Source organism: Carassius gibelio, chromosome B7 (assembly GCF_023724105.1).
Source record: "Carassius gibelio isolate Cgi1373 ecotype wild population from Czech Republic chromosome B7, carGib1.2-hapl.c, whole genome shotgun sequence".
NCBI lineage: Eukaryota > Metazoa > Chordata > Actinopteri > Cypriniformes > Cyprinidae > Carassius > Carassius gibelio.
In genome coordinates, this window is record NC_068402.1 from 6,095,642 (window position 1) to 6,120,030 (window position 24,389).

The 24,389-nt window shown below is 35.7% G+C and overlaps 1 protein-coding gene across 3 annotated transcripts in view; it reads left to right on the forward strand.

The window, feature by feature from the left end:
• Nucleotides 1-23,633, forward strand: part of dock11 (dedicator of cytokinesis 11) — a 67,511-nt gene extending 43,878 nt beyond the window's left edge. For all 3 annotated transcript variants that reach the window (XM_052561021.1, XM_052561022.1, XM_052561023.1), the window contains 12 exons: nt 3,175-3,288; nt 5,751-5,966; nt 9,386-9,443; nt 10,297-10,403; nt 10,512-10,634; nt 12,599-12,712; nt 13,054-13,200; nt 13,486-13,696; nt 15,028-15,218; nt 16,323-16,420; nt 17,073-17,211; nt 21,208-23,633. In XM_052561021.1, the coding sequence (XP_052416981.1) occupies nt 3,175-3,288; nt 5,751-5,966; nt 9,386-9,443; nt 10,297-10,403; nt 10,512-10,634; nt 12,599-12,712; nt 13,054-13,200; nt 13,486-13,696; nt 15,028-15,218; nt 16,323-16,420; nt 17,073-17,211; nt 21,208-21,297 (1,608 nt within the window). In that variant the 3' untranslated portion in view covers nt 21,298-23,633. The remainder of the gene's footprint in view (nt 1-3,174; nt 3,289-5,750; nt 5,967-9,385; nt 9,444-10,296; nt 10,404-10,511; nt 10,635-12,598; nt 12,713-13,053; nt 13,201-13,485; nt 13,697-15,027; nt 15,219-16,322; nt 16,421-17,072; nt 17,212-21,207) is intronic.
• The last annotated feature ends 756 nt before the right edge of the window (nt 23,634-24,389 follow it).

The following is a 24,389-nucleotide window of genomic DNA, read 5'->3' on the forward strand; positions in this document are numbered from 1 at the left end:
GTGAAAGATCACTTGGATGTGAGGGAAGTTTTTTTGTATAAAGCGGAGGAGTACCGTAACCTAATGCTTAAAAATTATGGGTGGTTGCTGAAAGGCTGCATGTTTGAAGCCCAAAAGGGGTGATTATTGAGCTTGCACCTCTGAGTCCAGAAGTAAGACGCTTTAACGGCTATTTACAAGATCGTAAAACATTACTGTTTTTGCAGCAAAAACATTATCAACATTGTAAGTGCAAATTATTAACTAATAGATCAAATGGAATTAATTTAACTGTTGTTTCATATTTTATATTATTACTGTTTAGTATTTATTTACATATATTTTAAAACCTATTGTATGCCTGTAACTTTCAGCATCTTTACTCCAGTCTTAAGTGTCACATGATCCTTCAGAAATCATTCTGATCTAATCTTCTGTTCCCTTTTTCCAGGTTTGCCTTTTTTTTTAATACTAACTTTAGATGACACATACATGTTCTTATTTCACAAGTTAATTCCTGCTAAAACACACAATGCTAATATGATTCTGAACATGAAACCTGCAGCAAAACAAATATAAATGATGTCATTTGATGGTTTCTATAAAGCTTTATACGTTTGTCCTTAAGGTACGACTGTCAGATGATTCTCTTGATGTGTTAACATGCAGTGGAGAACTAATGAGTGATCACATTACTGAGTCAAGTCTGCAGTCAGCTAAAAAGAATGTGAGGGCAGTTACTAGAAATGTCAAAAGATCCACAGCTCTACATTGCTTTTGAGAGTGATTTCACACTTTATGTAATTTCCTGATTTTGGAATTAGAGTTAGATTTCTTTTTGGCCCACTTTAGTTTCGCGAATTGTGAGTGTGTGTGTGTGTGTTCAAGTCAACGCTGTTTTTCAGGATTCTTTGATGAATGGAAAATTTCAAAACCACAGAATTTATTTGAAACATATATTGTGTAAAAATATACTGTTTAATTTGATCAATTTAATGCATCCCTACTGAAAAATAAGCTTGACCCCAAAACATTTGAATGTTAGTTTACAGGATTTAAAGGAGCCATATGATGCTTTTTTAAAGAAAATTATTTTGTGTATTTGGTGTACCGTAATAGAATTTGTTGACATGCTTTTAATGTTCAAAAAGCATTATTTTTCAAATACTGTACATTATTGTAGGTCCTCTATGCCCCGTCTCTCTCAAACGCATCATTTTCTACAAAGTCCCTCCTTCTGACAAGCACATTCTGCTCTGATTGGCCAACTGACCCAGTGCACTGTGATTGGCCGAACACCGCAAGCACTCGTCAGAAATGTAACGCCCCTTTCTAAAATCGCGAGGTTTATCTCTCAAAATAAAGACAGTTAATAATGTCCTTAGTTTTACCATCAGTTCAAGTCTGAAAGGGGAACAGAGTCGTGTCAGACAGTGATGAAGCTCGTATGTGTTTAAAGTACACCAGACATGGACGGATAAGACAGCTGACTCCACTGTGTGTCCCTGTCTCTCTCTCTCTCTCTCTCTCTCCAAAGAGAAAGGAAAAATGTAAATGGCATCATATGACCCCTTTAACAGTAAGACTGTAAATTCATTATGACGTCCGTGTTTGTGCGTACTGACTTGCGTGTGATCCGGTGTGTCTCAAGAATTAGATCATTTCTGTTTATCTGATATTACATAGACCGTCTAGGTGTCTTAACCTGTTAACTGTCACTCACGTTTTTGAAGATAGACTTGAATGTGCATGATACAAACCTAAATTTTTTTAATTCATGTCTGAAAACATTTTGTAACATGATTTTGATGTACAATTTACATGGTAATGCAATGTCTGATTTTAAAATGGGTTTTGAAGGATGAATTTTGAGATTTTATGTTTTCAAGTGATATGTAACTTCTGATGATTTCTAAAATGTGATAGAGAAAAAGGCAACGAGGAAGTATTATTTTTAAACAAAGGTCAAAGCTCCTTTTGTAATGTAGCACTCTTGTCATAAATTCATCTATTACTTTTCCTACATAATTTCTAACCAAAAATATTGGTAAAATATTTATTTGGGAGTCTTAGACCTTTCCAACGATATATAGTTTGTCAAGATTAGATTAGATTTGATTGTAATATAGTATAGTCAACGTAGGCGTCCCGAATACGGGACGGGGTGACATTTAACAGGTTAATGTCTTTGAATGTTATCGAAAGCAGAAAAGGTTTGCTGAAGGTGCGTAAGCATGTGATGCAGTCTGCATGGCGTAATAAAACCTCAGAATGCCAGTGAGACAGGTCAAGCCACATTCACTTGTTTGAACTTGAGCTGAATACCACTCTCTCATGTGTCTTAAGGCATCGCCGTCATTTCTACTCAATGCAGAGCAACAACTTTACTTTTTTGATTTATAAGATACATTTCAGTTGCACCCTCATAAATAAAAACAAATTGTTAGTATTTTTTTGCATTCATACTAAAATGCTTTTAGACCTATCTTCTATACCATAAACGTTTTTTTTTTTTTTGTTTGGTCACACTTTCGCTTCGTGAAACCCAGTGTGCTGTATGAGGGCGTTCCTTTAGCTATTTTGATGATAGAGTTTAGGCCTTGAGGGCTTTTGGTAAATGAACTCACTTTTTCACCCTTTCGCTTTAATTTGTCTTATTACGATATCCAACTGTAAATATAAGGGTGCTTTTATACAGCAATGGCATGCATCTTGTGAATGGATGACCAAAATGCACAAAAGTTTTCAATTTTTAGTTAAAAACTGTGTCATGTAAACACACCATAAAGTATCACGAGAAAACACTTAGTGTCATTTCCACCTCATCTCACATAATGTGTTGTGTTTAATAGCATCCTGTGATGGAAATGACATCTGTGAAATAAGATGTCTTGCCAAGGCAAATTTCATAGCTGGCAGTTTATGTCTCTACACACAATTCAATTATATTTTCATACTGGCTGTATTATTTTGCATAATACATTTGCATAAATTTCAGCTTAATGGATGATCAAAAATGTTGTTCACATGTTAGATTTACCTTGATTTATCTTTTTCTTCACTCTTCTTTTCTCAAATCTCAAGCATGGATTTCACTGATAATTTTGTCCCCTTGGTAAACAAATACACTAACTTGTGCCTGTTCTTGTGTGACCCAAGAATGTATATTTTGTCTGTGTCCTCTCTGACCATTAGATCATCATCGCTGTGAGCCAGCTTATCGCTGATGTGGCGCTTACGGGCAGCTCACGTTTCCAGGAGTCACTGTCCATCATCAACAACTTTGCCAACAGTGATAAAGCCATGAAGGTGCAGTAGAGAATGCAAACTGGAATCTTTTTCTTTTTGTATGTATAAGTAGTGATGCTGACAAGAAGCTCGCTAAGCTCAAGTTTGCAGTGTGAAACGCGTAAGAATCAAGCATTTCAGAGAGTTGTGTAATAATTGGCAAATGTAATGTTCTGAATACAGAAAATGATTTTTTTTCAATGTTATTGCAAAAAAACCACAATCCCACATCACTGGCCCATTACTTTTTAAAGAGCCATTCACACACAAAGAAACCATTGTTAAGCTCCAAAAACACCAAAATGCAGTGAATGAACAAAAACTGTGTGGTCTTCAGACCTTTTAGATAGTTTTGTTAAAGGATTAGTTCACCTGCAGATAAAATGTACTGATAATTTGCTAATTTCCAAGCAGGGTTCCCACGGGTCCTTGAAAGTTTGTGAATCTGAAAAAAAAAATTCATGGCCCTGGAAAGTTTTTAAAAATAAACATACATTGATGCAGGTCCTCGTCTGGCCGGGATTTCTGGTTATGGCTTCTGTTTTCTACAGTCGCCAGTGCATTTTTGTACCCAAACGCTGCGAGGGACTGTTTTCTTAATTCCACTCCCATTGAATTTCTGACCATTATTGCCCACTCCCATGATTTTCCTGTTCCCTGCAAACATTCTAATATTGCATCATTTCTGTGCATCAGGGAGCCGCTATCAATACGCAGAGTATTTAAATCTCTCTCCTCCACCCGTGATCAGTCAAATCTGACTCCCGTAGCTCGTGCTGAATGCTGGGTTGCCAAGTCTGCCTTCTTTTTTTCTCCTATGGCTACTTTTAAACTGTTAATGGGATGATTTTCTCCTTGGGTTAATGTTGCTTTAATTACATTTGACTAAAATGCTTGTATTGAAAGATTTAGCATTCTGCCTATGATAAAACTGTGTGTTTTGTGAAGGAGGGCCACTGGTAGGAAGCTTTTTAGCTGTGTTTATGATCAATATGCATGACAGTGACCATAAAATATGTATTTTATGTATGTAAATGACATATTTTCAGTTTTGATATTTGGGATATTGTAATTGCACTACTTTGGGCACTACTTTAACCACCAACCAACCACACCCCATCCCCCCGCCCTGCCCACACCCACTGTCCTCTTTTTGGAAAACTAAAATATGGTCACCCTACATGATGTTCAATCATGCACAAAACTACTAGGATGGTACCTCTGTTTCACAGACATTCCCGGAAATTATGCAAAACAGAAATACAACAAATAGAACATCAGATCTCTGTCAAATGGCCAAAAATTAATGCATAGTTGTTTATCTCATGTAAAATGTTTGAAGAATTTGAAGGTATTGGACCTGGAAAGTCCTTGAAAGGTCCTTGAATTTGAAGTTAATCAAGGTATGGGAACCCTGCCCAAGTCATTTAAGATGTTCATGTCTGTCTGTTTTTCTTAATTTTTTATTTATTAAACATTTATAACTATACAGCTTAAGAACAGGATCTGCCCATACACATATAATATAATCTGTCCATGTACAGTAATGATAGACTAAATAATAGACTTAATAACCATAAAGGCTGTATGCCAGAAAAGTAAAACTATGATCACTCAGGATTTTAACAGATCTGATCAAATATGTCTTTCTTTTTTCAGTTGGAAAGAAATTAAGGTTTTTGAAGAAACCATTTTTCTCGGTTTAGTGGTCTTCAAAAAGCGGCCAATGGGTCAAAGGTCCAAATTACAGTTTCAATGCAGCTTCAAAGGGCTCTTCACGATCCCAGCTGAGAAATATGGGTCTTATCTAGCGAAACGGTCAGTCATTTATATATTTAGTTATTCCCAGCCCTTTTTCTTTTCAGAAAATGATCAATTGTTTCACTTGATAAGACCCTTATTCCTCAGCTGGGATCGTGTAGAGCCCTTTGAAGCCCATTTGGACCTTCAACCCACCGGCCCCCATTGAAGTCCTCTATATGGAGGAAAATCCTGGAATGTTTTCCTCAAAAGGGTTGGTTGACTTTATACATTTTAATTCCTACCAGATATATTTGTAGGCATTAAACTGCCAAATTTTAAAAGACAGTATCTCTGTTTGCATTGAACTTTCAGTGTTGTAACAGCAACATTACACAATTAACCCCCCCCATTAATTTATTTCCAACTCGAGAAGAAAATTCATGGATGTCATCTTGGATGACACGGGGGTGAGTGAATTATTAGGAAACTTTGGAAGTGAACTACTCGTTCATTTCAAAGAATATTATACACAGTCTTCATGACTTGACATGCAAGTCTTTCTTGTGAGATGTAGAAAACGCTGCAAGACATGGTGTCAAAAAAATTTGCATAGAGCAGGAATTTAGAAAATAGCATGGAGGAATTTGACTTGCGTGTACAGCTGTGTACTAAAGTGCCCTGCACATTTTTTTGCTTCTCTTGGCAAATATTTGTTATATTAATCTATGTTATCTCCCCAGACCACCACGTTTCCCTCTGAAGTGAAGGGTCTGACGATGAGGATTCGTACGGTTTTGATGGCCACCGCTCAGATGCGTGAGCACGAGAAAGACCCAGAAATGCTGCTCGACCTTCAGTACAGTCTGGCCCGATCGTACGCAAGCACTCCAGAGCTCCGGCGGACCTGGCTGGACAGCATGGCACGAGCACACAGCAAGAATGGAGACTTCTCCGAGGTGTGTTATTTTGAGCATGTGGTGCAGTGTTTTGTTGGTACAGGTGCATTGGAAAGGCTCCATGTCAACTTGTTTTGGCCTCAGCCCATTCTGTATGGATGAAGTTAGACGCTTGCTCACTCATAATGCCTGTAGGCCATTTTACGCCCCGCATCGCCCTGAAGCTGTAAGTATACACTGAATGCCATTCAGCACACGACCTGCAGATCATATCATGTGCTCTACGGTGGAAATTTCAGAGGAAACGCAATCTTTGTTTTCAGATGTTTATCTTAATATGTTATACATTGTTTAATTCAGTTTTCAGTTTTATTACCAATACATTTGCATAAGTTAATATAAAAACCAAGTGCCATTTTTTTTTTTTTTTATCAACAGCTTCCATTTTGATGTAGAAATTGTTTCTGGTCTTTTGATACTTTTATAAAAATATATATTTCATTTTACTTTTATAGAAGTCATTGAAAAGTTTTTCTAACACTTATTCAACTAACTTTAATCTATAGACACAATCTTACAAGGGCACACTATATGTTGTCAGACTTTAATACTTTATAAGGCTTTATGCACATATGATGCATTTCTTTCTCTATTTTAGTTTTGAACCACCTGTTTGGAGATTTCAGTTGCATGACATAAATCGGTTATTTTTTATGGCCATAACTAATGGCGAGCAACCCTCTGGAAACCACCTCCTGGTAGCAACGTTTAGGTTATCCTTTAAACAAACTTTGTAATTGCACCTGTCCCAGCCTTTGCCTGACTGAACACGGGTCAAGCCTCGATCATTTAACAACAGTTCACAAGAGATGCTCCGTGCTGTTTAACTTGTTCTGTTTACCTGATTTAGGAATGATCTAATAATTGGGCTCAATGTGTTCCGTACTCTTCTGATATGTTTGGGTTAAACAGCAGTGTTTGATTCTTCATGTAAATATATCCCCCACTGAATAAAAACAGGAAATGAATTGGAGTAAAGGTCACTTCCTTGCCAGCATTCTCTAATATTTCTATTTTAGTCGCATACAGGGAATACACCCAACAATGGGAAAAATTATATAACAGTAGTTCCTTGTGCAGTGGATGCCCTAGAACAAATAAATGGAGATAGTTGAAGGAATAGTTTGCCCAAAAATTTACATTTACTCACTCTCAGGTAATCAAAAATGTATTTTTTTTTTTCTTGATTAGAACATATTTAGGGAAATTTAGCATTACATCACTTGCTCACCAATGTATCCTCTGCAGTGAATGGGTGCCGTCAGAATAAGATCAAATTCAATTATTGTCTTGTGAATGTTCCTTGTAAGAAAAAATCCATAATTAAGGCATTTTACTTTTTTCGTTTTAATTTTTGGTGAATGAGTCAAATTTAAGTTTAAAATGTGTTGACGGATTTGTTTCTTACCGATGTAAGGTCCGTGCACTCGGTCCAAGGAATGTATCTAGTGCTGGCTGAAGGTTTCCTGCATGTTCGGTCTTTTCAGCACGCAAAGTTATTCAATTTAGGTTAAACTCAAACCTGACTCCATTTTAGTATGACCTCGAATTTAGGTTGTAATGCAAATTGGTTGTTTGTCTGTCTCTAATTATTTCTATTATTCTGACATTTGATTTATTCTAGTTAACTCTTTACTTTATATTTACTCGTTCATTAGGAATCTATGTCGCTCAGGGTGCCTCACATCGGCCGTTTTACATGCGCCCCACTATATGTGTTTTTTGACAGCCGATGCCGATATTTTGGAAAGCAAGGGGGGCCGATAGCCGATATAATGCCGATATGATTATTAATATTAAAAAATTGTAATCATATGATCGTTTGACAATGGATTAAAAAATAAATGAGTGAACTAAACAAACTTTAGATGTCAAGGTATTTTTCACAAATAAATAAATATTTAATACAAATATAATTAAAAAGGAAGTAAACACTGTAACCAATGGGGCACTCGGTATTCTGGGAAGTTTGTGTGCACTGGGAATCATATTTTTCAAATAAAGCCAGGGTAACCCTCATTTTACATACAGCACACAGTGATAATGACATGAATATGACAGTGGGTGAATGCATAAAGCGCTGAATAATTTGAAATCATGAGTTTAAAGTTTAAAGCATTCAATTCACACGAACAGATCGTCACGCAGAGAACACGTGATCATGCTGGATAAAAATGCGCACTTCACAAGATCTCACAGCTGGATTAGACTAAGTTTGTAAGATTTGTGAAATTAAATGTTCATTAGTCATTCAAAGATTTGTTTAAATGGTCCCATTTTATATTAGGTGGCCTTAACTACTATGTACTTACATAATAAAATAAGTACAATGTACTTATTGTGTTCATATTGTATTGTAAAACACTTTTGCTGCTATTGAGGTGGGATAGGGGTAAGGTTAGGGAGAGGGTTGGAGGTATGGGTAAGTTTAAGGTTGGGTTAAGGTGAAAAGTATGGGTCAACAGTGTAATTATAAATGTAATTACAGAAATTAAATACAGATGTAATTACATGTAGGTTTTTTTAAAATATAAGTACAATGTAAAAACATGTATGTACACAATAAGTACATTGTACTTAATTATTAATTAAAATGTAAGTACATAGTAGTTAAGGCAACTTAATATAAAGTGGGTCCGTTTAAATTATATAAATGCGTATTTGCTTAATGCTGACAAATGCAAACAAATAAGTATTATAATGTTTGCCTTTCTGTAACTAATATGCGTAATATAAAAGCAATCATTATAATAATTTCTGTATACATGAATTCCTTTGTTTAATCGTTCTATACGATTTTTAGACAGACTTCTATCCGTATTAGACAGAACTGTTAACGACGACGAACAAGAGAGAAAGAGTGTGAGCACTGTGTGCGCTCAGGCTCTCACGCTCTCAGCACCATCAAAATAAAAGTCCCGCCTCGAACATATCAGCCAAGCAGAAAATGAAAAGTTTTCGCCGATGCCGATATTTGAAAAATGCCAAACATCAGCCGATATATCGGCCTTGGCAATATATCGGTTGACCGCTACTTATGACCAGTACTATGTTTAGCCCCCCCCCCCATAGTTAATGCAACTGAAAACAACTTAACTAAAGTTAAGCAGTTAGTCAGAAGTCTAGAATCTCACCTGATGTGCACCATGCTCCATCTAACCTGAGATCTAGTATGCACTTAACCCTGGACGCATATTTGCGGAAGCATACGTCTTCACTTAATCTACTTGAGAAAATAATTTCAAGGTATGTCAAAATAAAATAAAATGTAACAATGTGTTATCAGCAAGTTTTCATTTTTGATTGGACTGTACCTCTAAATCAACTGACATAGATGAGCTTACGTTCAGCTCATTGTGTGTGAGATTTGTTTTCTTAGTGATGTGAACCTTATTTTGTCTGCTCTTGTATTTCCTCAGGCTGCTATGTGTAATGTTCATGTTGCTGCATTGGTGGCAGAGTATTTGCACAGGAGAAGTAAGTTTGCAAAGGTTTTATTTATTTTAAACATGCTCATATATTTGGCTAAAATCCTTCTTCCTTAGATGACGTGTCCTAAAAATAATAAAAACAATAAAAACCTGTGGCTCATGTAATTTCCCTCATTTCCCCATGCAAATAATGGTCTTGCTCAGGACAAACACTTCACTATCTAGGTCTAATTTGTGGTGCACAATGCAAATGGCAATGCAAAGTCTCAAACAATGTGTCTGAAGTATTGTGGATAGCATTTGAAACCTGTTTCTTTCTCTTCCATTTTGATTTTAAATAAAGCATTCATTAACTTAAAATGTCCATTTTACAGAACGTTTTTTAAATTGCAAACAGATTTTGTTAGCTGCTAGCAGTTCAGAGGTTTGCTCTCTTCAACTCTTATGATGGAAATCGAAAAGAATGTCACATGTCGCACATATTTGCATAACTAGAAACCAGAGATAAAAATAGCATTGTTTAAAGGACTGCTGTATGTTTCTCAGAAGTCATGTGTTGGTAACAGTTATACAGTTATTTTATAATCCTAATCATCAGGTTTTCAAGTAATCTTTAATAATGCAGTAACTTGTGAAACGTGATCCCAAACTGTATTTACACACACAAGAAAAAAGCATGGAAAGATAAACATGTGTTAATGTCAGACCTTCTTTGACATCTTTATTTTAATGAAGCATGGTGCAAGCACACATTTCAAGCAAAACTATTTTATTAGAGTTAAATGATAAACCAATCTGTAGTTGTACTATTGATTCATACCGTATGTGTTGAATACAGTATTCAAAGTTATTGCTAGTCTTAATACAGTGGCATATCTTCTGTTCTCTTATTGTTTCAGAGCTGTTCCCAAGTGGACTGGCAGCTTTTAAGAAAATCACCCAGAACATCGATGAAGAAGGAGCTATGAAAGAAGACGCAGGGATGCAAGATGTGTACTACACTGAGGTAAACACTGAGGCTGACAGATTGAAGCATTAAAAGACCGTAGCAGGAAAATGTTTTTGAACAAGTCAAAAGATGCATTTGTGAAGTTCAGTTGTACTTATGTGACAGGATGTCCTGGTAGAGCAGTTGGAGGTGTGTGTGGAGGGTCTATGGAAAGCCGAGAGGTTTGAGCTCATAACACACATTTCAAGACTCATCATTCCAGTTTACGAGAAGCGGCATGAGTTTGAGGTGAGAAATTATGCCATGCAGATTTAGGAAATGTGCTCATTTAACTTTGGCAAGTGCTTTGCCCAACTTTGGCTTTGCCCAATTCTTTTCTTACACAATGGCGTGACTTTAAGACTTGGTGGCATCTGTGTTTTTATTTTTATTTTTATTTTTTATTCCAGACTGAAGCTACTTGCTCAACAACCAAACTCTTAGAAAGCATAAGCACACTCTGATCAGACTTAAAAGAATTAAAGGAGCTCAGTCAGGTGGTGAGGGCATCATCAGTCTTTAGGAACACAACCTTGATCTGTTTCACTTTCTCTTCTCAGTCAATGTGGAAAAATTCTGAGTATGATTTCTGAATGAAGTAGGAAAAAATCCCCTACATATCTAGGGACCAGAATATCATATATACATAAAGGTATCATTTTAGTACTATTTATATACTTTTACAGTATATCTTTTTAAACTTTTAAATATATATATATAAAAAAAAAAAAATAAATAAATATATATATATATATATATATATATATATATATATATATATATATATATATATATATATATTTATATATATATTTATTTATTTATTTATTTAGGGTTTTTTTTCTAGTACATTTTGTACTACAACTTAAACTGAATTAAGTTAGCTACCAAGGCAATTTGTCATTTTCATTTATTTTCGTTTTATTTCATTTGGTGAAATTGTTATAACTTCTGCGTTGTAATACTTTTTAGTTTTAGTTCGTGATAACAGCACTGCATGCTAATAAGCACAGCACAGAAACCTCATAGCAGCGACTTGGCAAACACTTGTTAGCATAAACCACACATTTTGTGAATGTAAGAATCCTTCTGTGAAGTGATTAAGACTGAGACATCGTCCTCTGCCTTCTATAGCCGCTTTTTGGAAAGCAATTCATAAACAAACTCTTCTACATGGAAAGTTTACCACTGTGCCAGTGCTGTCGTGAGAATGTTGATCCTTCCAGAAGTCTGTACTTTGTTTAAAACCGTTTCCACCAACAGAAATGCATGCGAATCAAAGACTTGAGTGCACCATCTTGAGTTGTTTCACTCCATTGAATAAAAACAAAAGTGTGTAATAGTTATTGCTCGGCTTTTTATGGAATTAAAGCTCAGTGGTGTAGAGCATTGCGTTAGCAGCGGAAAAGGTTGTGGGTTTGATTCCCAGGGAACACATGTTAGGTAAAAACTGTTAGCCTGAATGCAATGTAAGTGGCTTTGGCTAAAAGCGTCTGCTAAATGCATTAATTTAATTTAATTTAATTTAATTTAATTTAATTTAATTTAATTTAATTTAATTTAATTTGAATTTGAATTTGAATTTGAATTTGAATTTGAATTTGAATTTGTATTTTTGTTTTACATGATATTTCATTTGGTTTTCCATATCAGTTTTTTTTTTTTTTTAGTGACACCCATAAATTATGTATGATTGTAGTGTTATGATAATATTGCTAGTTTGTTGACATTTAATTTCCATACCTTTGTCTTTAATGTTTAAATAAATGGCACGGACAGTATGTGTCATAAAAGAACACGCATGTTTTTATTAGCCCAAGCAAGTTTACTCTACATTAATAAAGAAACATTTCTTTGGAAAACTGTTTACAACTTTAGGATATGTTCCTCTGCTAACAGTGACACCCTTATTAAAGTTAGGCGCACTTCTTGAAGTTTACACACTTATAGTTGCAGACTTTTATCGGTTAGTTCACTCATCATATCTGACTTGTAATTTCCCGCTCTTGTTCCTAGTCCTTTCTTATGCATTTCTTTTTATGTTGTTGAATCTGTTTTATTTGACCCTTTTCACAAATCATATTAAGCAAGCCGAAGATGATAGTTTCAAGCGAAAAGGCTCAAAGGAAATGAAAACTTTGACAGCACAGATGTGAACGCAGTTCCAACACCTCACACACTCCCTCACATAACTGTCTCTCTTTATCCTCTAGAAACTGAGGCGATTGTATGACACACTGCAGCGAGCTTATGCAAAGATATTAGAGGTGATGCATTCTGGCCGACGTCTGCTGGGGACTTACTTTAGAGTCGCCTTTTATGGGCAGGTGGGTTCAAACGAAGACATGCCACACCATTCTACAAGCTCACCTTTTAGCTACCACTTCCCAAAAGGACTTGTCTGTGTAAACCATTGATATGATGAATCACTTGCATGTCTGATAGAGTACAGATGAGAATTCAGTGTCTAGACATTGCCAGGTTTTGAGATTAATCTATTTTGGTTCATAAATTGATGACTAAAATATGGTTTGAGAAGAAATCATGCATCACACCGAGCAGATTCTTACACTGTCGGTCAAAAGACTGTGGTGGGTCACTTTTTTAAATGATTTTTTGAAAGACAAACCGTGTTCTTGTGAACTTCTTCATTATTTTTGGACCCCAGGGCTTCTTTGAAGAAGAGGATGGAAAAGAATACATCTACAAAGAGCCAAAGCTCACAAGTCTGCCTGAAATTTCCCTTCGTCTCTTAAGTCTCTACGAAGAAAAGTTTGGAGCGGAGAATGTCAAAATCATCCAAGACTCCAACAGAGTAAGAAAACATAACATTTCTGTTTAACTGTCCAGCTTCCTGTATTATCCTGAAATGACCGTGAGGAGCAGCTCATTTCACTCATCTTCCAGGAAAGACTTGTTTATGTTAAGCACAAACAAATGTCTAGCTTGCAGTCTTTGCATGTGTTTGAGTATTTAAATTCAAAAGCACTATGCATCATCTTAATAGGGTTTTTTTTTCTTTTCCAAGTTTCATAGTGAACCATCTCACTTTCTTTAAATAATTAAAAGGCACACACAAACTTGTTTATCTTACCCGCAGGTTAACCAGAAAGAACTAGATCCGAAGTTTGCCTACATTCAGGTCACATTTGTCAAGCCCTACTTTGATGAGAAAGAACTGGCGGAGAGGAAGACAGACTTCGAAAAGTGCCACAACATTCAGCGTTTTGTCTTCGAGACTCCATTCACACTAACAGGAAAGAAACAAGGAGGGGTTGAGGAACAGTGCAAGCGGCGAACGATTCTTACCAGTAAGTGTAAAGTCAGCAGGAGATCTGGCATTGCTCCCAGTGCATCTTGTGAGATCTGAACCATTTTTTGCAGCTCGTACATCAACTCTGTACTTCTCTTCAAGGAATACAAGATGTAAATGAGTTTGTTTCGTCATCAGAACAGATTTGGAGAAATGTAGCATCACTTGCTCACCTCAGCAGTGAATGGGTGCCATCAGAATGAGAGTCCAAACAGCTGATAAAAACATCACAGCAGTCCAGAAGTCATCCACATGACTCCAGTCCATCAGTTAATGCACTGTGAACTGAAAAGCTGCATGTTTGTAGAATACAAATCTATCACTAATGTGTTTTTAACTTCAGACCAAAATAGGAGTCTATTGTCTACCCTCCAAAATATGTGTTTAGAACAGTTCTAGACTGTTTTTGATTGTAAAAAGTGCTTGGTCCGTGTCTTTTTCCTCTCCTGATTCAGATGAGATTACTTTTCCAGTGGAGGAAGCAATATTGTGGGTACAGGACTTGTATTCAGCCAGAGAAAAAAAAAAGCTCTCAGTGGATTTGTTTCTTAAAAACAAGCAGCTTTTTGCTTCACAAGAAATGATTCGTGTGGATTACTTTTTCGAATGTTTTTATCAGCTGTTTTAACTCTGAATACTAAATAACTAGTCGTTGATGACATTTAAACACTTCCGAGCAGAAACAAAACAGTGCATCGCTGAGTGGTGGTTAGGTCAACATTGCAAAACTCGGAAGCTTTGCTATGGTTACCATTGTGTCAATCATCACAATTTCAGAAGTGACTTAATGTTTCATTTATGATACTCACTCTCACATTTAAATGTGGTTGTCATTCCTGAAAACCTATAGTGTGTATGTGGCCCTTATTGTGTGCACAGGTTAGTTGCATAATCTTCACAACCCAAAAAAATGCATGCGTTTAATACTGTATAAAATTGGTTTAATAATTAATGAAACGAAGAAAAAGCATTTCAACGGACAATGGGAATAACATGTTCCCCCGTGGGCCAAAACGTGCCTATTCTACAAACTGGCACGCACTTGAGTGACAACTTTTGTCAGCGGTCTCAAAATATCACTTAGATAATGACTCTTTTCAGGCGGCTTCTTCAAACAGTCAATATTGACAACAGCAGGTGTGTGGCTAACTGTGAACTCGACGGCAAGTGACAGACATGTAAATGACAGCCAGTCATCCACAGATGAAAAACTGGAGATCAGATCACCATCTCTGTCTTTTGTTTTGGTGATGTTATTTGTGTTCAGGATCGAAAGAATATTGTATTGTTGACTGCATGTGTGTGTTTGCATGTTGTTTGTGTCTACAGCGGCCAACACATTTCCCTATGTAAAGAAGCGCATCCAGGTAGTGGGAGAAAAGCACTTGGAGCTGAAGCCGATTGATGTAGCAATAGATGAGATGAAAGAGAGGAGCGCTGAACTCACTAAACTCTGCACTAATTCAGAGGTTAACATGATCACACTTCAACTCAAGCTCCAAGGCTGTGTTAGTGTGCAGGTACTAGTATGCATTACACACCCAGGAGTGTTTAAGCGCACTGCTGCTCAAAACTGTGGGGTTTTTACAGAAATGAATACTTTCATTCAAAAAAGCAAGCATTCAACTTATTGATCAGTAGTGACAGTAAAGAGATTTATATATTACACAAGATTTCCATTTCGAATACATGTTCTTTTGAGGTTTTTACTCCTCAGAGAATCCTGAAAAGATCATTGTTTCCACAAAATATTAAACAACTGTTGATTATAATAAGAGGTGTGCTTTGAGCAGCAAAACTGCATATTAGATTAAATATGATTTCTGAAGGATCATGTGAGTAATGATGCTGATGATTCAGCTTTGCATCACAGGAATAGATTATATTTTAAAATATGTTAACATGGCAACAGTTATTTTTACTGTATTTTTGATCAAATAATGCAATAAATGCATCAATATCATGGGATACAGAACAATATTTAGTGACTAACAGGCAAAGCATAATTTTAGGAATATTAAGTTTTTTGTGTAACAGTTATTTTTCATTGTGTAAGTTATTTTAGGCACATTTCTCGTAACTGTAATGCACAAAATCTAATTCTCATAAATGCAATATGGAAAACTATTAATAATAATTTATTATCTACAGTATGTGTTATACTGCCTCAAGTTTAAACTGGTTTATAGAAATATATAAATAAACATACTGTTGTATGCAAAAGTAAAATACTGTTGCTTTTGAGTTTTTCTTGATTAAACTTTTTTACAATTTGTTTTGTCAAATGATTGATAGGTTTTTTTATTTTTTATTAAATCAGCTTTCCCCCCACATTATATTACACTAAAGTTCTTACATTATGCCTTAAATACACACATGTTGTTTGACACAATGTCAATACAGACAATTATATGCAAGCCAAATTTTCCCTAATGCAAAACAAAATTCCTGTTCGTAACAGAAAAGAAAAGAAAAACATTATTTTGCATTTTCTATTTTTAATATGACCACATTGTATCAAAATGTTCCTGTGCATTGTAAACACAGTTTCTGAACAGTCTTTTCTTTGATAGTGATTTGCAGGCAGTCAATTCATGCATCTTCTACTGTTTTCGGGGTTATAGGTGAACGCGGGACCGATGGCCTATGCTCGAGCTTTTCTGGATGAATCCAAATCTGGTCAATCCAGTAAAAAGGTTAAGGAGCTCAAGGAAATATTCAGGTATTGCCGGTATTACTTTCGGAGTTTGTTGAACTTACAAAGGGAACAGATACCTGCGTGGCTACATAACCAGAAAAGTTGGGTTTGGTAAAACAGCAGTTACAAGGAACCTTCCCAACACACATAAACACAAGGTTTCTGAAGTTGGATATATATGTGAACAATCAATACAAATCATTCTCTTATCAGTGAGATTAATATTATTTTGGCTTGTTTTCTGTGAGATTTCCAACTTTTGCCTTTTATAAAACACCAAAAAAGGCTTCAGGTATTCTTTCTGAGAACTTTAATTTCAAGAGAATAGTAAATCTACTAAAAAAAAGCTGAAGTGAGCAATTTTCAGGAAGCAAGCAGCGGCAGTCTCTGTTCATTTAACAGCATGTATCAACTTGCCATGCTGCAGGAATGCATTGGTTATCATACCAAGGCATCTTATTCCTGTAAATGGTATTTGCATTTATAAGCACTCGCAGTGACATTTATATGACAGTTTTAATTTTAGTTTTTTTAAATAAATACATGTGCATTCCCCACCTAAATCAAACAAATCTTCTAGCATGTTAAAACTTCTTCTATGAACACACACTATAACAATAGATCTTGTATTGTCTCTGTAATGCTCAGTTTTTTGGTTATTCTGTATGTGTTGCAGGCAGTTTGTCAATGCATGCAGCATGGCTCTGGACATCAATGAGAGGCTCATTAAAGAGGATCAGTATGAGTATCACGAGGGACTAAAGGCCAACTTCAAAAGCATGGTGAAAGAACTTTCTGATATCATCCACGAGCAGGTATGTTGGATTGGTCCTTTATAGTTTTTGTTCTTCTTTCTACGTACTTCCATACAACACATTTCTGCAATGAATTCAGCCCCAGGGTTATTACAGTGAACTAAAAATCTAAAAGCATAAAATAATATTCGTTACTCTAAATATATTTTTCAGCAACATTTGGACCGTATTAGTTTTCGTTATGTTCTAAATGAACTAAAACTAAAATATAAAAGAATGAAGAGAATGAAAAAGCCAAAATGCAATAAAAATACTAAAATGATGATTCAAAAAAGCACCTAAAATACTACTACAATAACTAACTAAAATAACCCTGCTTGACATAAAGACTCCATTCAACTGCTTTCTTTCTGTTTTTCGTGAAACTATATATCATCTTTATGATTTTAAAGCCTTTATTGATCAGTGTCATCTAACTGGAAGAGTGGTAACATCTACAGTATGTAATATTAGCCGCTTTTCATTAGATTTTTTACAGACTGAAGTGCTGGTCATTGTTGCATATCTGATGGCCTCTATGCCACTTCTTCTGAAAATGTTGACCCATCATGACTTTGTTCCTGATTTTTGGTTTCGGTGCCTTCGGTAAAACCCAGAAATGTATTGCCACACTAAGTTAAGAAGTTATTTGACAGGAGACGAAAAACACTTTTTTTTTTCTTCTTCCTGATAATGTGTGAAAATCTGCAAGATTGTCGTTTCTCTTTGATGGGTTTCACTCTTTTCATTTATGCCTTGTTGCATCTGATGCACTTCCTTAAAAAGTTAAAAGGTCATCTTTAACAAATGAATGGCAGTTTTGCTAGCATTTGTTTGCTTGCCGAGTTCTACCTTCGGACCCTGTGTAGTGATTTTGCTGGTTTTTGTGGTTGCATTATGTTTGTAGCTATTACAGAGTGAATTAGGATGAATCCGTGTATTCTCTTGTCCACGCAGACTTCAGGAAATGGGCTAACTGGCCATTTCCCTCAGTAAACAAACCATAAACCAAATCTTCTGTGTGTGTCCACTGGTTTACAAAATATTGTTGAAAAGCTTCATGGTTTTGAGCTTGAAGGCAGTGATTGGCAGACAGGTTTGTTAGGCTGCTACGGTGAAAGGGGAACAGGTTTGTTCTGGTTTGTAGTGCGCACACGGTTATCCCAGAGAGGTTTTGTCCTGAGATGACACTTGACAAAAGAGTTTGAGAGTGAAAGATTTCAAATACTTTTCACTTTCATGTTGTTCTTGTGTACTACAAATTAAAACTTCACCTTGCGATTTGACACTCGTCTTATAGAAATGCAGATTTCCATGGTTTCAAAATGAATGCGTTAATTTACCGTGAATAATCGACATCTAAAGCAAAGGTCTTTGTTATTATGACTGTTTAATGATTTCTCATCTGACACAGTGATATTTTAAAATGACCTTCATCTGGGACCTTGCTAAATATATGCTTTGATTAATTGATCATTTTAAAGAAATGATTTAAAATGTAACTTGTTTAATAAAATGTAATTATTTGACAACTCCCCTGTTTTTCACATCATGGCATGTACTTGCACCTTGCTGGTTTTCTTTAGAAGCACAAAGCCTTTGCTTTCCAAAACCTGACTAAGGACCGGTTTCACTAGTTCCAATTAATTATTTCCCCATCACATTTTAAAGTCTCCTTTTACAGTTTAATGCAAAGAACAATTATATAGTGTCTAAAAGACACACAGAAAAACGTTGCAGTCATAGTTCTTGGTCATCGATGAATGCATTACATTTTCAGACAGTTTTTTTTATTATTCAAGTTCACTGTATGGTTTAAGACATTGGGCCCTATTTTAACAATCTGAAACGCAAGTGTCAAAGCGCGAAGCGCAAGTAACTTTGTGGGCGGGTCTCGGCGCTGTTGCTATTTTCCCGGCGGTGTCTATGGATAAATGGCTCTTGCGCCCGGCGCAAATCTAAAGTGGGTTGGTCTGAAGTAGCTTCATTATTCATAGGTGTGGTTTGGGCGTAACGTGAAATAAACCAATCGGAGCGTCATCCAACATTCCCTTTAAAAGCAGGTGCGCAAGTTCCATTATGGATTGCTATTATTATGGCGTATTTACCAGGCGCACGCCAGGAGCGGTTCACAGCCGAGGAGACTGATGTTCTTGTAAGAGCAGTGAAAGACAGAGAAGTTGTGTTGTATGGGGATGGGAGAAACCCACCCAAAATAGCGTCGGTTAAACAGGCGTGGGAGGAAATAGCCACAATTGTTTCATCGATTTTTTTTTTTCCTGGTTCTTGACGGACAAACAAATTTGTCAGATGTCCTTATATGTCTTGCCACTATCGGGCAAACAGGTCTGATCCTTAATTACTACAATTAGCCTGAATAATTTGTAAGCAAGATTTCACAATGATTTCCGTCATCTCATGTGTTAATATTTTTTTAGTGTAACAATTTATGATTTGCAAAAATAACTGTTGCATCTGTGTAGATTACATGAGCAAAGTGTATGCGCGTTGTGCACGCTATAGGCTACATTATGGTCAAGCTTGCGCCCTTAAAATAGCATAATGAACAACGCGCAACGCGCCACTGACTTTAGACTAGGTTTTTTCTGGTCAGTGGCGCAATTGTTTAATGGAACAGCAAAATAGCACCAGGGATTGTTTGCGCCGGAAAACACCTCCTTTTTTGCGCTGAACCGCCCAGGGAGCGCAAGTTCATTCACTAGTTTAGCGACGTGCCTCTGTGGAGGGAAAAGCGCGCTTTGCGCGGGTGCAAAATAGGAATGACGCATGCGTCGGTGTACAAAGTCAATTGCGCTGGGTGCAAGATAGGGCCCATTGTTTCTAGTGATAGATACTGTAAACTAGGTTTGCTGAACACTAGCTTAGTTAAAAAATACAGAAGTTGCATTTGTCTTTTTCCATTGAAGTGTGTTAAGTTAATCTGATTTGGTATTCTTGATTAGTGAACTTCATTTCTTGATGAAGTTAACAAGAAGTGCGTTGGCTTGCATTATCTTAAAACGATTTAAATGCTTTTAGTTTGACCGTCGTACAGTAGAAACAGTTTAAAGGCACAATATTAATTCTGTTCACATCATACAATACAATAGGTGACCCTGTAGCACAAAAGCAGTCATAAGTAGCACGGGTGTATTTGTAGCGATAGCCAACAGTACATTGGCAAAAAACCATTAGGATCCATGTTCTATGAAGATAGTTTGTAAATTTCCTACAAGAAAATGTATCAAAACTCAATGTTTGACTAGTAACATGCATGGCTAAGGACTTCATTTGGACAGTTTTAAAGGCGATTTTCTCAATATTTAGATTCAGATCCCAGGTTTTTATAAATATTGTCCTATCCTAACAAACCATCCATTAATGGAAAGAATTCATGTGATGCATAAATACAAAATGTGTGTGCACAGGCATTTCTCACTTCCTGTATGTGAATGTACTTTGAAATGCATGTCAGAGCTCTTGGAAACAGCTGTGCGTTCAGCACACCAGTCATGTCAGGACAGGATATATTTCTATTAAGACATTTGGTAATATTTCGATTAGTTCCTCTCTACAACAGAATTACAGCAAGCGAGTGTTTCCCTGTGTAACTACACCTTAATGTGTCATCATGATTATTAAAAACCGAACTGCAACTGGAAGTGAGAATGTGGTAATTTGTTTCAAAATGTGTAGGTCACTGTACTTAGGTGTTGAAACTCAATGAATCAATTGAAAAATGCTGTTTTCTGGTGTTATGGTGAATATAATGCTGTCCTACTTCTAATGTGTCTCTGTTTTTCTTCATTATGCTGCCGTGTCCTATAGATTGAGTTCTAGGTAACCACTTTTGTTGCAAAAAAGTAGTCTCCTTTTAAATATTTGTGCATGCAGTTGCTATACCCGGTAATTGTACTTGTGTGAGTGAGTGAAATCTTGTTAGCTGCTAATAACATGACTGCAAATCTCCCACTTCATTTGTAAATCCTCATCCTGTTTTCATGTTGCGCCCCTCAGATCTTCCAGGAGGATATGATGCGTTCCCTGCTGCAGAACTCTCTCCATGTGTTCCGTGCTATCAGTGGAACCTCCACTGACCTGAGCTAGAACCCGATGGACTATCAGCTCTCCTCCGCCTGAATGTACAGATCAAATTTCAAGGCTTTCTGCAAGAACCTTTTCATGTTACAAGAATGCCATGTTTTTACTCGTGTACAGCCAGTTTGTGTAAATTTTGCTTTTACGGTTCATGTTAACAACAACTCTATTTACTTTCTTAATGCACATCCCTGGTCTTATCATGTTTGCATCGATGTTCCTTTAAGTCTAACATCACCAATCCACCTTGTTTTTCAACTCTTACTCTCTTACCAATCCATTCTAGAAACCTGTTTCCACCACATAAGAAACTTTCATATATCATGATTATGACATAGAAAGTCAAAATCATAATTGCTCATTGTGATGAGATGGTCAAAATAAAAAAAATAAAAAAGTCAAAATTGATATAAAGTCAATTATAACAGGAGTCAGAATTCACAAAACTTCGGAATTCTGACATAAAAGTCATTATTATGAGATAAAAGTATAGAATGGACTGAATTCAGTCAGTTCTTAATTTATTACACAATTATAACACAGTCATAATTTATGTTTTTAAAACATTTTTTTAATAATTATGATTTTATCTCATCATTTTAGCTTTTTATTTCATAATTATGTCTTAGTATGTTGTACTTTGACTTTTATTTATGCATAACTATCATCTTTTCATTTAAGTTTTATGATTTACCAAGGAATTTTCTTTACTTGCTGGAAATAGACTTTCTTCCTCTACTTTTCGTGATCCAATCGATTATATAAATTCAAGTCCAGTATTATTTTTTTCTTACATTCTTTAAAAGTAAAATGGGTTAGCAATGCTATTACATTTTGCCTGTACTGTACGTGTTTTTCTGTAATGCAGTCCATTTTGCATCTCAGCCAAACTGTCTGTTTTAAATTAAGAGGTGCCGCTGGAAATAAAACATGCAGTGTATTTAGATCACCCAGTACACCAAAGATCAAATGGCCAGTTTATACTATATGCCTACATTTCCATATGACTTTTACACTGACAGTTGTATTTTCTGAAAATGGCAGGTGATCATAAAGTCTAAAACTGAATCATTGTACGGAATGATAGAATTCACAGTTGTAAAAATACAGTGATCCAACAGTGAACGCCCATATTTTCAGAGGCGTTGATTCTGAAAGTATTTTTGCTATTCATTTTCTCTATAAACAGAGAATGACTTGGTTATAATAAGATATAAACTAGCTCATCTAGCTTTCAAGATGAATCACAACATTACAAACTTACATTTGACTCCAAAAAAAGTATATAGAAGGTATCTGTTTTTTATTTCTATTATTTCTCAACTCAAAAAACAATGGTACAATAAAAGTTTGACTTTTTAAATTATTTATATAATTGTTTTTTTGGACATTTTTTTTTACCGAGCAAAATCTTGATTCTAATATTCTCTTGTTGACTCTTCCCTTAATTCTGTTTGATGCTTGGTGCAAACTGCATGTGGTGTAGTTTGAGAGAAACATTGCTGTCAGTTTAAGACGTCTGTCTTCCTCCTGCCAGCTGGAGAATAGACGAATTTAAACTAGCTACTACTGTATATGTGGTCAAATCACACCGTCCCTCTTCCCTTATTTTCAGTCTGGTGGTTATTGACTGGCTGCACGTTTGTTAAACTGAGAAACTAAGATCATTGCATAATTTCTGTTATGAAATTGAACGAAACCGTCTGGAGTTGCAATGATGTTATATAAATATGTATATGTAAAGCTTTTTAAAAATGAATGCATACCCCATGACGGTCGAGAACAGCTGACTTTGATATAATGCAGATTGTAACAGCATATTGATATCTAGTTTAAGCAGATTTTGGTGATTTCCATTGTAAACATTTGTTTTTCGTTGGGCTGGTCCTTAGTAACTGCCCATGGATTCAGCCAGTACAGCCTATTAAGGGCTGATGTATGTTCAAAAATGCTGTTAATACTTATCAGTCCTTGCTGCACTGAATATGCAAATTGCAAAACAGAGGATATGTAGATTTATATAGGAAATTGTCCATTTGTTGTAAATGTTTATGTGTGTGTGACTAAGTGTGTGTGCGAGAGCAAACTGAAACGTATATAAAGAACTGACAAAGCAGTATTTGCAAGCAGATGCAAAAATATCTGCGTTTTCTGGTCTAGTAATAAAGTCATCAGCAATGGACACTGAATTCGCTATTAAGAGGATAGTGTGCGACAAGCTGCCATTTCCGATGATTAGTTTCATAATTTCCTTCTCGTTTTGTCAGCATATAATGTATGAATGTGTTTTTTTCCTTATCTGTGGTCTGTAGTTGATAAAATAAAGAGAATATTTCTAAAGAAAATGTCTTTGGTGATGTTTGTTCTCCGCTCTTTTGAAAAGCACTGTTTTCATGAACTGCTCTCTTCTCCAAACGTGCACACACACACACAATTTGTGAAAAAAATAAATAAATGATGGATGATATCTGTGACTTGTCTGTAAAACAGGTTGCAGAGGTCATTTGATACTTAACTCCAATGAGACTTTATCATCTCTGCATTATAATTATTAAAGATGCATTTTTTTAATCCATATAATTTGACACAATTCGTTTGGTTGCCTGTGGGACACTGGAGATGATTACTGTAATAAGCTTATGTTTCTGACCATAAACTGGTAGTAGGAGCTTCACCATTAACATTTCCGATACATGCTTGATATGTCAAAACACAATCTAAAGACAAATTCATGCAATCTTAAGTTAGCTGTTGGTCGGAGTTGCAGTTGTTGTAGTATCTGCACTGATTTGCACAAGAAAAATTTTAGGCCTTGTGTTGTTTATGTCCATAAGAAAACAACAGATATTGATGACAATAATTAATTATTGTCATGCTGGAAATTATGTTATTCAATGATTTAATAATTGTTATTGCAGTTAAAGTGTTGATGAATTACTTTTATGTTGTGGTTTAAACCTTGTTGATGCAAAGTTTCCAGTTTTAGAAAAATATTGAATAAATATAAATTGGATATCGTATTAAATGATTGAAGTGAATGCCTTTATCAGTATTTTAATTCTAATAGGAATCAATAAATGAGTGAATCTTTATTCCTATTT